This window comes from Dama dama, chromosome 12 (genome assembly GCF_033118175.1).
Source record: "Dama dama isolate Ldn47 chromosome 12, ASM3311817v1, whole genome shotgun sequence".
Lineage (NCBI taxonomy): Eukaryota > Metazoa > Chordata > Mammalia > Artiodactyla > Cervidae > Dama > Dama dama.
In genome coordinates this window covers 94338259-94355838 of record NC_083692.1, presented here as the reverse complement: position 1 = coordinate 94355838, position 17580 = coordinate 94338259, and the positions used below count along the sequence as shown (strand labels likewise).

Below are 17580 nucleotides of genomic sequence, written 5' to 3'. Positions count from 1 at the left end.
TCTGAGATACAGAGAAAAAATTTAATTTTTATTTCCCATTTCACAGTTACTAAAGCTAAAGGGGGAAATTTTTTTTCTTCTTAATTCAGAAGTTATAAAACTGATATCTAAACGAACTGTTAGAAACTAAATACAGCTATCTCCCGCTTTTAAAAAAACATTTGGTGTTGTATTTTTCTCTTTTGACTAGTTATACAAGCTATACACCTTCCCAGGGACAATATCAAATAAACCCTCACAGTCACTCTTTGAAACTGCTGTCAATTTCTGCTATTAAAATACATGTTTTCTCTCTTCCATTCCTTAAGACTCTGTAGTTATCTCTGGGTAGCTAACTTATTCACGGCAAGGTGCTAAATGAATCATCCCTTACTTTTCCCCATGCTGACTGCATTAAAAAGAAACAACTGAAAACTTGTGTATCTAAGTGTATGCCTACACACATGTACTTTCTCTCTCTCTCCCTCTCTCTCACACACACACACAGGACAATAGAGAGGTCTTTCAGTGGCCTGTATCTCAAATGTTACCACACAGAGTCGTATCCTATTCACAAATTTAAGGTGACCTCTAACATACAATGGAGAGAAAAATTGCTAATTATTATATCTTATTTTAGCCTATTTTAACCTTCTCAATTCCACATTTCTATCAGAAAGAGAAATAAATAAAAGAAAAAGAGCCTAAAACATTTGACTTTTACATAAGAAACAGAGTGACTGGCTAAGAAATGGGAAAAAACTGAGTAAGAAAGAAAGAAGCAAAACAATAGCAAAAAGAATTAATCATGAGTAATTTGCCCTTATTTCAAATAGCATTACTAATTTTTAAAAAGCATGCATTTAATCAGTATGCTACACACCTGTAAGACTGCATCCTCAATAAGAATAAGCATCGTTTGACTTTTACTCATTTGCTCCCATGGATCCTCTCTGAATTTGAATCCAAACTGAATCTCTGGAGAAGATGCGCCTAAAATGAAATACAATCACAGGTCATTTGCAATAGTTTTATTGCTCTGCTTTAACAATGACCCAAGGCAATTCACTCACACACACACACACACACAAACTATAAATGGTCAATATTAAAATATGCCTAACCTTGGTACTCTTCAAAACTGCAAATTAAAATAAACAGATACGTTTTACTTACCAGTTTGGCAAAGATCGCATATATCCTGTGTTGGATCTAGAAAGAAAAAGTCATCTTTTATAGGAGGCAATATATGTCAAAATCTGACATGTGTTCATCCTTTAAAATCAAATTAATTTTAGCTGCTTATTCTAAGGAAATAATCAGAAAAGTAGGCAACATACTGAGAAACAGCAAACATTATCAAATCATTATATAAAGGTTCATTCAATTTAACGGGTTGAGGTAAATCAATACAACAAAGAAAAAATACATGTAGGACAATACTAATTACTAAAAAACATATTTATATTGGTACACAAATGTCTAGAAAAAAACACAAATACTAAACACTGGAAACTGTAAGGCGCTAAGTTAACAGAAAAGTAGGAGATGGGATCTTTCACTTTCTACATTATATAATATTATACTTTAAAAATGTTATACTTTTAATAATTAGCAAAATAATTAAGGTCTATACACCATTTGGAAAAGGGAAGGGAAGCAAAGGGAAAAAACTTTGTTGGAATATTGAAACAGATATCTAACTTCTTCCTAGTGGCATTTTATACATCATAAGAATACATTTTGGAGACCAATATTATGTACTATTCCTTCCAATTACATGTAGGAAAAACCGTTTCAAGATCAAACTGTAATCTGCCAGTATCAGGTGAGATGATGTAAAGCGAAGACTTTGTGAGCTACAGCTGACCCTTGAGTAACAGGGGGTTTGAACTACCTTAAACATGGTCCACTGAAACAAGGATGTTTTTTAATGGACATACATTCGGCCCTCTACATCCGTGAGTTTGGCATCCACAGATTCCACCAACCATACATGAAACTGTGTACCGCGTTTACAACTCACAGCTGGTGGAATCTGTGAACGTGTACTACACAGATGGGAGGGCCAACTACAGGACTTGAGGATTTGGGTGTATACAGGGGCTCCTGTGAACAATCCCCCATGGATACCTAGGCACAAGTGCATATACCAAGATTTTCAAGACGTTGAGGATATTTTCCTTCCATCCTACACCTATTTCCAGATATCCTCCAATAAAAAATGGCTCACAGGAAGAATCATAAGAGGAAATAACCCACCATTTGAATGGCTTTCTGCAAAATTGATCTTTCTGAACTGCAACAATCAGTGATAGATTTTTCTGGAAGTGTAAATATTGATCTAGAAGTGGACTCAGGAGGTTTAGAGAATTTGTAAGTGAAAGACTCTTTTTAAAAAATATATACCAAGGACACCTGTACCTCAATTTTAGTCTGAAAGAATCAGACTGATTATTAAAAAGTATTATTCACTTTGCAAATAGGAAAGTTCGAGGGTTAAGTGAGAAATCTCTGGGGGGAGAATTGCTATCCCAGCGCTACTTCCACATATCTGTAGCCCTCTTTAGGAGTCATAAACATCTTCCAGAAGTTACAAACCCCATTCCTATCCTTATAACAACAGATCCTAAGATCTATTACAGATGCCTGTAAGAAATTAATTCTGTGTAAAGTTAAAGAATAAGACTAAATATGAAAGAAGTTAATAGAATAATAACACTTGGAAAATTAAAGGGATTACTTAGTGAAAAGAATTATTTCTCACCTTTACTGGGATGGAGACTGGGCTCAGATCTAAGAGACGTGTCTTGATTAAAAAGCAACCTTTCAAAAACAAAAAAGAAGGTATAGATGTTATGATATTTCTTAAACAAAGACTAACAATTCAACTGTCATTTAAGGTTTTTTTCCAGTTTTACTGAGATGTAACTGACATATAATATTGTATAAGTTTAAGTTATACAATGTGATGATACACAGCATGCATTGCAAAATGATTAAGTGAATAAACTTTTAACATAGTTCAATGTAAACTACTCTTAAAAATTATAATTAAATTTGCTAAAATTCCTAGTTATACCATTATTAATATTCTATATCAATGCATTTTTTCAAAAATATAGTCTTTAAATTAAAACTTATCCAAGATGACCCACGCACCTATGGGTACCTTATTTTTGACAAAGGAGGCAGGAGTATAACTGGGGCAGAGATAGCCTCTTCAATAAGGACAGCTTATTGTGGAAAACCGGACAGTCACGTGTAACAGAATGAAATCAGAACACTTCCTAACGCCATGCGCTTAGTCACTCAGTCCTGTCCAACTCTTTGTGACCTCCTGGACTGTAGCCCGCCAGTCTCCTCTGTCCATGGGGATTCTCCAGGCAAAAATACTGGAGTGGGTTGCCATTTCTTCCTCCAGCAGATCTTCCCAACCCACGGATCGAACCCAGGTCTTCCATATTGCAGGCGGATTCTTTACCTTCTGAGCCACCATGCAAGCCCTCCTAATGCCACACAAAGATAAACTCAAAATGAATTAAAGACCTAAATGTAAGACCAGAAACTATAAAACTCTTAGAGGAAAATATAGGCAGAACAATTGATGACATAAATCAAAGCAAGATTCTCTATGACCCAACTCCTAGAGTAATGGAAATAAAAGCAAAAATAAATAAGTGGGACCTAATGAAACTTAAGGAGATCAGTCCTGGGTGTTCATTGGAAGGACTGATGCTGAAGCTGAAATTCCAATACTTTGGCCACCTCATGCGAAGAGTTGACTCATTGGAAAAGACCCTGATGCTGGGAGGGATTGGGGGCAGGAGGAGAAGGGGACGACAGAGGATGAGATGGCTGGATGGCATCACCGACTCAATGGACATGAGTTTGAGTAAACTCCGGGAGTTGGTGATGGACAGGGAGGCCTGGCGTGCTGTGATTCATGGGGTCACGAAGAGTCAGACACGACTGAGCGACTAAACTGAACTGAACTGAATGAAACTTAAAAGCTTTTGCACAGCAAAGGAAACTACAAACAAGGTGAAAAGACAACCCTCAGAATGGAAGAAAATAATAGCAAAGGAAACAACTGACAAAGAATTAATTTCTAAAATATACAAGCAGCTCATACAACTCAATACCAGAAAAACTAACAACCCAATCAAAAACTGGGAAAAAGACCTAAAAAAGACATTTCTCCAAAGAAGACATACAGATGACTAACAAAACACATGAAAAGAGGCTCAACATTGCTCATTATTAGAGAAATGTAAATCAAAACTACAATGAGATACCATTTCACACCAGTCAGAATGGCCATCATCAAAAATTCTACAAATAATAAATACTGGAGAGGGTGTGGAGAAAAGGGAACCATCTTACCAGTGGGAATGTAAATTGATACAGCCACTATGGAAGACAGTATGGAGATTCCTTTAAAAGCTAGGAATAAAACCACTATATGACCCAGCAATCCCACTCCTAGGCATATACCCTGAGGAAACCAAAACTGAAAAAGACACATGTATCCCATTGTTCACTGCAGCACTATTTACAACAGCTAGAACGTGGAAGCAACCTAGATGTCCATCAACAGATGAATGGATAAAGAAGGTGTGGTAGGCAATGGAATATTACTCAGCCATAAAAAGGAGTGCATTTGAGTCAGTTTCTAATGAGGCTATTATACAGAATGAAATAAATCAGAAAGACAAATATAAATATCATATACTAACACATATATATGGAATCTAGAAAGATGGTGCTGATGAATTTATCTGCAGGGCAGCAATGGAGAAACAGAAAGAAAGAGCAGATGGCCATGGGGGATGTGAGGAGGGAGAGTGAGAAGTATGGAGGCAGTAACATGGAAACTTAATTACCATATGTAAAATAGACAGCCAACAAGAATTTGCTGTTTGACTCAGGGAACTCAAACAGGGGCTCTGTGAAAATCTAGACAGGTGGGATGGGGAGGAGATGGGAGGAAGCTTTGGGAGGGAGGGGACATGGGTGTACCTATGGCTGATTCTTGTTGATGTTTGACAGAAAACAACAGAATTCTGCAAAGCAATTATCCTTCAGTTAAAAAATAAACTTAAAAAACACATCCAAGATGAAAATTAAGACTTATTCGTCGCTCATGTTCTTTTTAAATAAATACTCTGCTAATTTTGGATATTTTGGAGTAAGGGGAAAACAGCAATACAGTTTTTGAACAGAAGTGAAATGAGGAGATATGAAGGAACCAGTGCTGGTGGGTTTTCTTCATTCACCTTTCTCTACATCACAGAGAATTTAAGATCCCAGGGTTAAATTCAAGTATATATTTTCAGAACATAAATTACAGAAATTTAAGTTTTGGATTCACATCTTAATATGTTCTAGGCAGCACCAAGGTAAATAAAAAAGATGGTCCTTGTTCTCAAGAAGCTTCAGATCTGGTGAGGGATAAAAACAGCCAAGATATATCATGGTGAGTATGCTACTAAGCAGAGCATTCTAAGTATGCTACTATATATCACTCTAAGTATGCTACTAAGAATTTCTCCTGTTTAAAAAATCTTTAAAGAATGAAAAAAATGGGCAAAGGATTTGAATAGACACTTCTCCAAAGAGGATATACAAATCAGTTCAGTTCAGTCGCTCAGTCATGTGTGACTCTTTGCGACCCCATGGACTGCAGCACGCTAGGCTTCCCTGTCCATCACCCACTCCCAGAGCATGCTCAAACTCATCCCCATCGAGTCAGTGATGCCATCCAACCATCTCATCCTCTGTCGTCCCCTTCTCCTCCTGCCTTCAATCTTTGCCAGCATCAGGGTCTTTTCCAATGAGTCAGCCCTTTGCAACAGGTGGCCAGAGTACTGGAGCTGCAGCTTCAGCATCAGTCCTTCCAACGAGCATTCATGACTGATTTCCTTTAGGATTGACTGGTTTGATCTCCTCGCAGTCCAGGGGACTCTTGAGAGTCTTCTCTAACAACACAGCTTAAAAGGATCAATTCTTCGGCACTCAGCTTTCATTACGGTCCAACTCTCACATCCACACATGACTACTGGAAAAACCATAACTTTCACTAGATGGACCTCTGTTGGCAAAGTAGTATGTCTGCTTTTTAATATGCTGCCTAGGTCTGTCATAGTTTTTCTTCCAAGGAGCAAGCGTCTTTTAATTTCATGGCTGCAGGCACCACCATCTGCAGTGATTTTGGAGCCCAAGAAAAGAAAGTCTAATCACTGTTTCCCCATCTATTTGCCATGAATTGATGGGACTGGATGCCATGATCTTAGTTTTCTGAATGTTGAGCTTTAAGCCAGCTTTTTCACTCTCCTCTTTCACCTTTATCAAGAGGCTCTTTAGTTCCTCTTTGCTTTCTGCCATAAGGGTGGTGTCATCTGCATATCTGAGGTTACTGAAATTTCTCTTAGCAACATGAAAAATGCTCAACAATACTAAGTATTAGGGAAACCATAATGAGGTACCACTTCACACCAACCAAAAACAAATAAACAAACAAAAAACAAAGATAACAAGTGTGGCAAGTATATGGAAAAACTGGAACTCCTGTATATTGCTACTGGGAATGTATATTGGTACAGCCACTGTGGAAAACAGTATGGTGGGTCCTCAAAAAATTAGACACAGATTTACAATTTGATCTAGTAATTCAATTTCTGTGTGTGTACACAAAACAACTGAAAGCAGAGACCTGAATTTGTACACTTATGTTCACAGAAACACTATTCACAACAGCTAAAAGGTGGACATTGACAAGTGTCCATTGACGGATGAGTAAATAAACAATGTGGAACCTACATACAGTGGAATATTTTTCAGCCTTAAAAAGGAAGAAAATACTAATACATGCTACATCATGGATAGACCTTAAAGACATCATATTAAGTGAAAAAAACCAGACACAAAGGAACAAAAATGGTATAATTTCACTTACATGAGGTACAGAGAGTAATCAGATTTATAGAAACAGAAAGGAGGATGGTGGTTGCCAACGCCTGAAGGCAGGGAAGAATAGGGTTATTATACACAAAGCGTCAATTTGGGAAGATGAAAAAATTCTAGAGATAACTAGTAGTGATGGCTGCACAACAATGTGAATGTATTTAATGCCACTGAATTATACACTTGAAAATGGTTAAAATGCTATTCTATATTCTATATATATATATATCTCACCACAATTAAAAAAAAAAGTTTTAAAATGTTCCCAGAATCCAAGAATGTAACCATGTACTAAGGCATAAATATATGATTTGGAAAGAGGGTTTTTTTTTTGTTTTTTTTTTTTACTTACTCATTTTACCTTTTTATGGAAAACTACAGACAATAGTACACTCACCATCCGAGTGCAGTAATTATCGGTACACAGCCATTACTGCTTCCTCTATAACCCTTGCCATCCTCTCCACCCACTGTGAGTCTCTTACTAGATTATTTTTAAAGCAAATCCTGAACATCTTATTCCATTTCATCTGGAAATATTTCAGTATTCAACTCTAAAAGATAAGGACTCTTTTAACATAACCATAATAATCACACCTTTAAAAAAGCAGCCAAAATTTCATACTTAAAACAGTTAATAATTACTTGATATTATTAAACTTATATAGTCTACAGTAAGCAACCTCTTTAATGGCTCTCAGTATTTATACCCTTGTATATGGTATTTATCCTTGAGTATGGACTGGATCCAGAGACTCTTCTCGTAAACAAAATACAGCAAACAGGTTGGGATGTGACCTCTGAGGTTAGGTTACAAAAAGACACTGGCTTCCATCTTATTCTCTCATCCTCTTTCTGTTTCTCTCTTGTGGAAGCCAGCGTGCCATGTTGTGAATGTCCTTTGCAGAAACCTACATAGCAGGAAACTAAGGGAGGCCCCCTATCAACAGAGAGGAGCCAAAGACTAAAGTCAAAAGCCAGAAAAGGAACTGAATTTCACAACTACCATTTAGGTAGTGGCTCCTTCTCATGAAACCTTGAGATGAATGTTTAACTCCTTCTGAGTTAAGGAGTTAAGCCACTCCTAGACTCCTGAACCACAGAAACTACACAATATGTTTACTGCTTTAAGAAGTTAATACATTTTGGAGTAAGCTGTTATACAGCAATGTAAACTAACAAACATGACAGTCAGATTTCCCTGTCTTTTTACAATGGTTTTGTTCATATAGGGATCCAAACAAGATACACACATTGCATTTGGTTGTATGTTTGGTTGTATGTTTCTTAAGTCTCTTTTAAAATCTGTAAGTTATGCCCCTTACAATTTATTTGTTGAAGAAACTGGGTTGTTTTTCCCAGAGGGTTTCCCACATTTGGAATTTGACGACTGCATGCCATTTCACATGCTCCTCTGTCCTATCTATTCCCTGTAAACCAGTTATTAGATCAAGAGGTTTGATCTGATTCAATTGAGGAGGCAATATGTGTACTTTCTACAGGAGATAACAAAGAATGTGTTGAGAAAGGCAGTCGTGCGCATGCCATCTTTCACCCCTGCTAGGCCTTGGGTCTGGAACATTTTCCTACTAAAAGACAGAGTCCTCCCAGCCTGTACTGGACTTACCACCTTGTATGGGAATACACTTCCCTGTTTAGCCTCAGGGTGGACTCCTCTGTTCTGTTTAAAAGTGTATGTCATATGGTAGTTGGCCAACCCCACTACTCCACGTGTCCTCTGTGGGGAGAGGACGAAGTCCTTCGTTCGGTGGCACCAGAGGGGAGTGTGCAAGCCACTGACCCTGCATCAGCTGCAGAGAGTGACTGCTGGCCATGGCGGACTGATGCCCACTACTGAAGCTAATTTTGCTCTCTCTCTTCTCTCAGAGTTAACAGCTTTAAGAATAGTACTTGGCACCATTCTGTTTTAATCACTGGAGAAGTCATTATTTTGACATAGATCCTGACCCAAAATGTTGCTTTCTTTAGCTATTTTAGTCCAATTATTCATTGTCTCATTGTATCTTGCTTTATATTTTTCCCTTCTGCAACTGTACCCTTTATAACAAGTATTTCTTATCTAGACAATTCACGAGGACAGTGCTAGCCTATCTTAAAGGACAGAATGAACACTCATTTTGCAGGGTATTTTAATCAGTTAGCCTTTATATGCACTTATAATGTTCAGAGAATATGATTTGACCTGAACATATACCTAAATCTATGTAATAATGAACTATCTTAGAAAGTGGTTCTGTTTAAATTTATTGAACAGGATTAGTTTGAGATGCATTATTTAAATGTTGTTGAGCCGTTAATATTTACCAGAGGCTGAGACAGAAATTAAGGATTGATAAAGGGTTCTCAGTGCACATATAAGAAAAATGAATCCTTGTTGTTGTTCAGTCACTCAGTCGTGTCTGACTCTTTGCAACCCCATGGAGCAGCACGCCAGGCTTCCCTGTCCTTCACCGTCTCCCAGAGCTTGCTCAAATTCATGTCGATTGAGTCAGTGATCCCCTCCAACCATCTCATCCTCTGTCAAGAACAGAGGACAGAGGACGAGATAGAGAATGAATCCTGCCTCTAAGTAAACAAAAAACAAGCAAACAAAATCTTATTAGTCAGTGCTTTAAATTCTTACAGATTAGTAGCAACACCTACCAAGACATAAAAGAAACTGGATGCATTTTCCAGTTTCATAACGGTTAGGACCAAGTCCAGGCTCTCAGAGTACTTTTCAGACACAGTTATGGCATCCTCATTCTTTGAAGGCCTTGCTTTATGTAATTCCACTGGTCGTCAAATCCTTTCTCAGACTTTAGCAAAAGCACCTTAATAGCTGCAACATTTAAGGATTATTTAACTATGTGAAACTGTATGTTTTGCCTGTTCTCAGCTCTTCTAAGACCTATTCTTCTCTTGTCTGTCAAAGTTGGAAGCTTGGGCATGAAAAACAGAATAAATTGCATACAAGTAAGCAAAAAAGATGCAGGGAGGAAAAAAAGCAATGGCATTCAGCTCCAGCAATGCTTAGACTTTAATGTATTTCTATACCAATCAAAAGAACACTAATTTTTAACCCTGAGCTATGAGGTCTGAAAGAATGATGTTTATATGGCACTACAGAGAATCATTTCAAAGTGAATTAGAGGGGGAAAAAAAGATTGGTTAGCCATGACACAGTGAACCATCTATAGCCTGGTTCTCCACTCATCACAACTAAAAACTCTAGTAGAATATTTTTTAAAAGCTACCTGAGTAATTTGAAAAGTAAACAATAGCAGTTAAACTGGGGACTGAAACTAAAATCTAAATAACAACCTTGTAGTAAGTGAGTCTCATGGTTTGCTTGGATTTTTTGGTTCAGTTTTTTGCTCTTATTTTTTTTTTTGTTTCCAGCTTTGACCCTAAGCCTAAACCTAGTGGGGGCTTCCCTTGTAGCTCAGTTGGTAAAGAATCTGTCTGCAGTGCAGAAGACCGGGGTTTGATCCCTGGGTTGGGAAGATCCCCTGGAAAAGGAAACAGCAACCCACTCCAGTATCCTTGCCTAGAAAATCTCATGGACAGAGGAGCCTGATGGGCTGCAGTCCATGGGGTCACAAAGAGTTGGGCACGACTGAGCGACTAACACTTACTTACTTACTTACTTACTTACTAAACCTGGAACTGCACAGTGGGCACAGATACCAAAAACTTCAGGAGAAACCCTTCCTAGCTTTATCGAGAAAATTAGAGAAAGGGACCCCTGAACACCAGAAGGTGTGAGGGAAGTCCTTGAGTTTTGCTGTTTTCTCTTTTTAACTTCAGAGCAATACTGCTACCAACTATGGTAGCTTGGACACTTAAAACTCAAGAGAAAACCTGTTTCTCTCCTCCTAGAGGAACCATACTCCCAAAAGTATGAAAAGAATCTCTCTATTTTTTTTTTTAACACTTTGCCCTGAAGATGGCCCCAGCTGCAGGGAACTACTCTATAATGAAAGGCTGACACTGAAAGAAATCCATCTTCCTCGTCATATAAACCCACATGTGGGGGTACAGGGAGGAGATGGTGCATGAAAATCCTGGAGAAAAGAAAGCAGGGAGGGGGACCATCTAATTCTGTATGTGATCCAACGTTTAAGTGTGAGGCGTTCTTAAAGGAACGATGCAAAGAGATAGAGGAAAACAATACAATGGGAAAGACTAGACATCTCTTCAAGAAAATTGGAGATATCAAGGGAACATTTCATACAAAAATGGGCACAATAATGTACAGAAATGCTAAGGACCTAACAAAAGCAGAAGAGATTAAGAAGAGGTAGCAAGAATACACAGAATGATACAAGAAAGGTCTTAAAGATCTGGGTAATCATGAAGGTGTGGTCATTCACCTAAAGCCGGACACCCTGGCGTGTGAAGTCAAGTAGGCCTTAGGAAGCATTATTATGAACAAAGCTAGTGAAATAATGGAATTCCAGATGAGTTATTTCAAATCCTAAAAGATGACACTGTTAAAATACTGCACTCAAAATGCCAGCAAATTTGGCAAACTCAGCAGTGGCTGAAGGATGGGAAAGGGTCGGTTTTAATTTCTATCCCAAAGATGGGCAATGCCAAAGAATGTTCAAACTACCAAACAATTGCACTCATTTCATACGCTAGCAAAATAATGCTCAAAATCCTTCAAGTTAGGCTTCAATAATACATGAACCAAGAACTTCCAGATGTACAAGCTGGGTTTAGAAAAGGCAGAGGAACCAGAGATCAAATTGTCATCATTCACTGGATCACAGAGAAAGCAAGGGAACTCAAGAAAAACATCTGCTTCTGCTTCACTGACTAGGCTAAAGGCTCTGACTCTGTGGATCACAATAAATTGTGGAAAACCCATAAAGAGATAGGAGTACCAGACCATCATACCTTACTTTTCTCAAGAGAAACCTGTATGAGGATCAAACAGCAAAAGTTAAAGCTTACATGTAACAGTGGACTGGTTCAAAATTGGGAAAGGAGTACAACAAGGCTTTATATTGTCACCTTGCTTATTTATCTTATATGCAGAGTACATCACAAGAAATGCCGAGCTGGATGAAGCACAAGCTGGAATCAAGATGGCCAGGAGAAATATCAACAGCCCTAGAGAGGCAGAAGATACCACTCTAATGGCACAAAGTGAAGAGGGACTAAACAGCCTCGTGGAGAGGGTGAAAGAGGAGAGTGAAAAAGCTGGCTTGAAACTCAACATTAAGAAAACAAAGATCATGGCATCCAGTCCCATCATTTTATGGCAAATAGAACAGGAAAAGTGGAAGCAGTGACAAATTTTATTTTCTTGGGCTCTAAAATCATTGCAGGTGGTGACTGCAACCATGAAATTAAAAGATGCTTGCTCCTGGAAGGAAAGCTATGACAAACCTAGACAGTATATTAAAAAGCAGAAACATCACTTTGCCAACAAAGGCCCATATATTCAAAGCTATGATTTTTCCAATAGTCATGCATGGATGTGAAAGCTGGACCATAAAGAAGGCTGAATGCTGAAGAAGTAATGCTTTTGAATTGTGGTGCTGGAGAAGATTGCCTTAGACTGCAAGGAGATCAAACCAGTCAGTCCTAAAGGAAAACAACTCTGAATATCCATCAGAAGGACTGATGCTAAAACTGAAGCTTTCAACACTTTGGCCCCCTGATGTGAAGAGCTGACTCACTGGAAAAGACCCTGAGGCTGGGAAAGATTGAGGGAAGGAGGAGAAGGGGACGAAAGAGGATGAGATGGCTAGGTGGCATCACCGACTTAATGGACATGAATTTGAGCAAACTCTAGAAGATAGTTTGGAGCCTGGTGTGCTACAGTCCATAGGGCTTCAAAGAGTCAAGACATGACTCAGCAACTGAACAAGTCTTACGCTCAACTCTGAGCTGTCCACTTGCAGAACAGATTCAAAAAAGCCTAATAAGGGCTTAGAGAATTGAACTATGATATTAACTACTTCCGAAATTCCAGATTAACCCCTGAATGGTACATGAGTCAGACAGACTCAAACAGCATAGTAAAGGCTTTGGAAATTGGACTGATGTAACCACCACCCACAGAAGGCAAAGCAGAATGGGCAGTCAGATCTAATCAGACTGACTGTCTCTTCTAACAAACAAAAATTAACACCCTCTAGCGGATTTTAACAGGAACAAGAGTACAAAATATAACATTCAAAATACACAGGATATTATGCAGAATTACTCAACATGCAAAGAAAAGGAAAATCTGACTAATACTTGAAAGAAAAGATAACCGATTTGAATGCTCCAGCCTGTCCAGTACAGATGCTGGAATTATAAGACAAAGATTTTAAAACACTTATTTAAATAATTCTCTATGAGATAAAGGTAAACATTTATCAAATGGGTGACAATGAAGTTCTCAGCATAGAAATAAAAACTAAAAAAGAGAATCCAATGAAAATTTTAAGAAATATAGTTGCCAACAAAGGTCCGTCTAATCGAAGCTATGGTTTTCCCAATAGTCATCTATGAAAGTGAGAGTTGGACGATAAAGAAAGCTGAGTGCCAAAGAATTGATGCTTTTGAACTGTGGTGTTGGGGAAGACTCTTGAGAGTCCCTTGGACTGCAAGGAGATCCAACCAGTCAATCCTAAATATTCATTGGAAGGACCGATGCTGAAGCTGAAGTTCCAATACTCTGGCCACCTGATGCAAAGAACTGACTCATTGGAAAAGACCCTGATGCTGGGAAAGACTAAAGGCAGGAGGAGAAGGGGTCGACAGACGATGAGACGGTTGGATGGCATCACCAACTCAATGGACATGAGTTTGAGCAGGCTCCAGGAGTTAGTGACAGAGAGGGAAGCCCAGCTTGCTGCGGTCCATGGGGTCACAGAGTTAGACACAACTGAGTGACTGAACTGAACTGATTATATAATACTTGAAATTAAAAATTCACTGGATGGTCTCAACAACAGAATGGATATAACATAGGAAAGGCTAAGTGAATCTGAACACAAAGCAATAGAAATTATACAGTCAGAAGAACTGAGAGAGAAAAAAAACAGAAACAGTTAATAGAGCCTCAAGGATCTGGGAGACTATCAGAAGATCTAGCATTCACATCATTTAAATCCCAGAAAGAGAGAAGAAAAAGACTGGTACATAAAAAAATATATGAAGAAATCATGACAGAAAACTTTCCAAGTTTGGTGAAAGACATAAGTTTACAGATTCAAGAAACTCAGTGAACCCCACCAAACAGGAAGAACACAGAGAAAATCATTACCAGACATGTCATAATCAAACTGCTAAAAACCAAAGATGGAAGGAATGGAAGCAGACAGATTTTAAAAGATGCTATAGTACACAGATGGAAAATGTGATTTAAATGGGGAAGGAGGTGCTCAACTACAAGGGACAGTGAGCACAAAGGAGGGTTTGGTTTTTTTTAGTAACAGAACTGTGCTGGATCTTGAGTGTAGTGATTATTATGACTTCATGTACTAGTCAAAATGGTCCCCACATACCATTAAGAGCAAATGTTACTGTCTGTATATATAAAAGAGCCAGAAATCTGAATACCATCCTATACTGCTGCCCAGCTCTCATCCTCCATATCACGTCAATCACCACTGCCTACCAAATTTACTTTCTAAAGATTTCTCAGATTTGTCCTTTTCCCTCTGTTCCCACTGTTTCTCCCTAGCCGAGTTCTCATCATCCCAGTCTGTTACTACTTTGATCCCAAAGCTAACCTGCATAGCCACGCTTTGCAAAAGGTAACCCATGCTCTAACAGAATCAACTTTAACTCAGACACTTGTCAGAAATGCAGAATCTCAAACCCCACTCTAGAACTCCTGAACTGGAGTCCACCTTTTAACAGGATTCTGATGTGATTTAAATAAATATAAAACTTTATATTTATATAAATTTTATATATTTTATATTTATATTTATAAAACTTTATATATATTTAAATAAATATAAAACTTGGAATTTACAAAGCCCCAATCCAGGGCATACATGAGTGAATGAAAATCTGATTATGCTACTCCCTCACTTAAGATCTTACAGACTCCCTACCAGGACACATACAAGCTATAAAAAGCCTCATATGACCTTATCCTACCTTTCTCTCCAGGTTCATCTTTCACCACACCTATCACAATATTTAACACATCAGTAATACTTAACTGTTTGCATGTTCCAGCACACATTAACACAGTGCTATGTCCCACCACGACACCTTTACGCAGGCAGTTCCCTTGGCCTGAAAACCTCTTCCTCTGACTTAATTCCTATTCACCTTCAAGCCTCTACTCAGAAGCCAACCCTGTATAGCAGATGGGCATCCACCTGTCAGTGCAGGGGACACGGGTTTGATCCCTGGTCTGAGAAGATTTCACATGCCGAGGGGCAGTTAGCCCCCTGTGCCACAACTACTGAGCCAGAGCTGGTGTGCCAGCAGCCTATGCTCAACAAGAGAAGCCACCACAATGAGGAAGCCCGTGCACCCCAACAAACAGTAGCTCCCCAATGACTGCAACTGGAGAAAGCATACGTGCAGCAACTCAAGGGAACCAAACATCAATAAATAAATTACAGAAGTCAACCCCGCTCCGGGCTCCTAAACCTGCCTGCGCCTACCTCCAACCCTGAACTTCCCACACAATATTGAAACCATCTCTTTATGGATTTCCTGGCCTGTAGGTTTCTCAAAGGCTGTGGCCTCTTCTCTTTTATCTTCTCCGTGTCCAGCACAGAGAACTAGCTATGTTTTTATGAAAGGAACTATCATCTTCTCTTGATTCTTATAAAGCTATCCGTTTCCAGTTTGGCAGTAACCAGTTCCCCCATTGCACGACCGTTTCTTGAAAGATCAGGAACCGCCCCTTACACCTGAGTTAGGAGTCGCTTGAAGCCTAACGCATGAAGGGTTTAGACCCAACACTTTTGTGCCTGTGCAAAAAGCCCCAGGCTAAGAAAGCAGGCTTTTTAAAAATGCCATAACGCCACCTAACTATAAAGTTCATTCGGCCCTAGGTGAGGGGTATGGGGAGGGTTTTGGGGTCTTTATCTACAAAGTTTTTAGCTCAGGCCCGGGCGCCTCACAGGCCTACTCCCGCCTGCACGCAGTCTGGCGGGGAACACCTCCCCCTCAAATCTCCGAGGGCCACCCGCCGCCAGGGCCCCGGCCCAAGGGCGGTCACCTTCTCCAGGGCAGCGCCTCTTCCTCGGGGTCGCTCTCCGTCACGGACCCCTCTACCACCGTTCCATCGCTGCCGCAGTCCGCGGCCTGGGAGCCTTCCTCCATCTCCACGTCGCACTCGGAGTCTTTCTTATCCTCCTTCTCCAACGCCTCCATTTCCGCAAAACCAAAAAAAAAAAAAAAAAATTGTTTTTTAATTAAAAAAAGTAAAAACCACAAAGAAAGATTGTCCTGAGGGCCAGGAGAAATTATGAGTTAATAACATTCTTGGCGGGAGACCCGCCTGTTCTGCGAGCGCAGCGCCTCAGGCCGCGAGTGCGTCGTGAGGGAAGCAGGCCAGCGCCGCGGTGTGACCGCACGCGGCCGGCAGGGGGAGCCTCGCCTCGCCCCGCCCCGCCCCGCCCCGCCACGCCCCGCCACGCCACGCCCCGCCACGCCCCGCCACGCCCCGCCACGCCCCGCCACGCCACGCCACGCCCCGCCACGCCACGCCACGCCACGCCACGCCCCGCCACACCCCGCCCCGCCCCGCCACGCCACGCCACGCCCCGCCACGCCACGCCACGCCCCGGTAGCGGCCGGAAGTTAGCCGAGCTAGCGCCAGAGGGCCCAGGGTTTCTCGGCGATCTAGGAAGTGGCTTGCTACCGCACCCTCTTTCCGCACCTCTCTTTTGGGGTCTAGCGGTCAAGGGACTGGACCTGCGGCCGCGGGGATCAGACAGGAAGCGTTGCCTCAGACAGACCGCGGGCCGAGCCCGCCTAACGCTGCCGGCCGAGAGGGAGAGCTGGGTCAGGTCCCCGTGCAGCGCCGTCTCCAGGCTTATGAGCCGCAGACCACGGAAGGAACTGCCGCCTCTGACAGACTTTTCTGAAGCCAGAATGTGATCTTAGCCCCAAGAGTGCTTTTGAGTCCACCAAGTGCTGCCTTTTTTACACCCCCTTCCCCCACAGTCGCCTTAAGTAGGCAAAAACAAAAATATTAGAAGTTTTAAAATCACCAACTGATCTATTAATAACTGATGTATTTTGCATTTTTTTCCCCCCTCATCAACTCTTTGGTTACCCTGGAATACAGATTGTGTAGGAAAGGCAGGTTAAATGCTTTATTTTTTCCCTTTATTAATTTTTATAATAATATGGTTGCCTGAGTGAGTGAGTGATGGTCGCTCTTTGCGACCCCATGGACTGGAGCCCACCAGACTCCCCTGTCCATGGAATTCTCCAGGCAAGAATATTGGAGTGGGTTGCAATTTCCTTCTCCAAATATGGGTGCCTAGCAACATCCAAAAAATTACCAATTATTATTTTTTACATGAAATGACTAGATTTTTATATATTTGATTTCAGCCTGTTAAAAAGTTTTAACTTCAAACTCATTTAAAACAAAGCCAAGTGGGCCCCACCTGCCAAGTGAGAGGAAGATTCCAGTATGACAGG

At 40.4% G+C, this 17580-nt stretch overlaps 1 protein-coding gene across 1 annotated transcript in view; it reads right to left on the bottom strand.

The window, feature by feature from the left end:
* ANKRD31 (ankyrin repeat domain 31) overlaps positions 1–16932 on the bottom strand; it is a 132064-nt gene extending 115132 nt beyond the window's left edge. The window contains exons 1-4 of the mRNA XM_061158155.1: positions 16808–16932; positions 16145–16293; positions 2747–2805; positions 863–972 (exon numbers count right to left, since the gene is read on the bottom strand). Coding sequence (XP_061014138.1) covers positions 863–972; positions 2747–2805; positions 16145–16248 — 273 coding nt within the window. The 5' untranslated portion in view covers positions 16249–16293; positions 16808–16932. The remainder of the gene's footprint in view (positions 1–862; positions 973–2746; positions 2806–16144; positions 16294–16807) is intronic.
* Between the last annotated feature and the right edge of the window lie 648 nt (positions 16933–17580).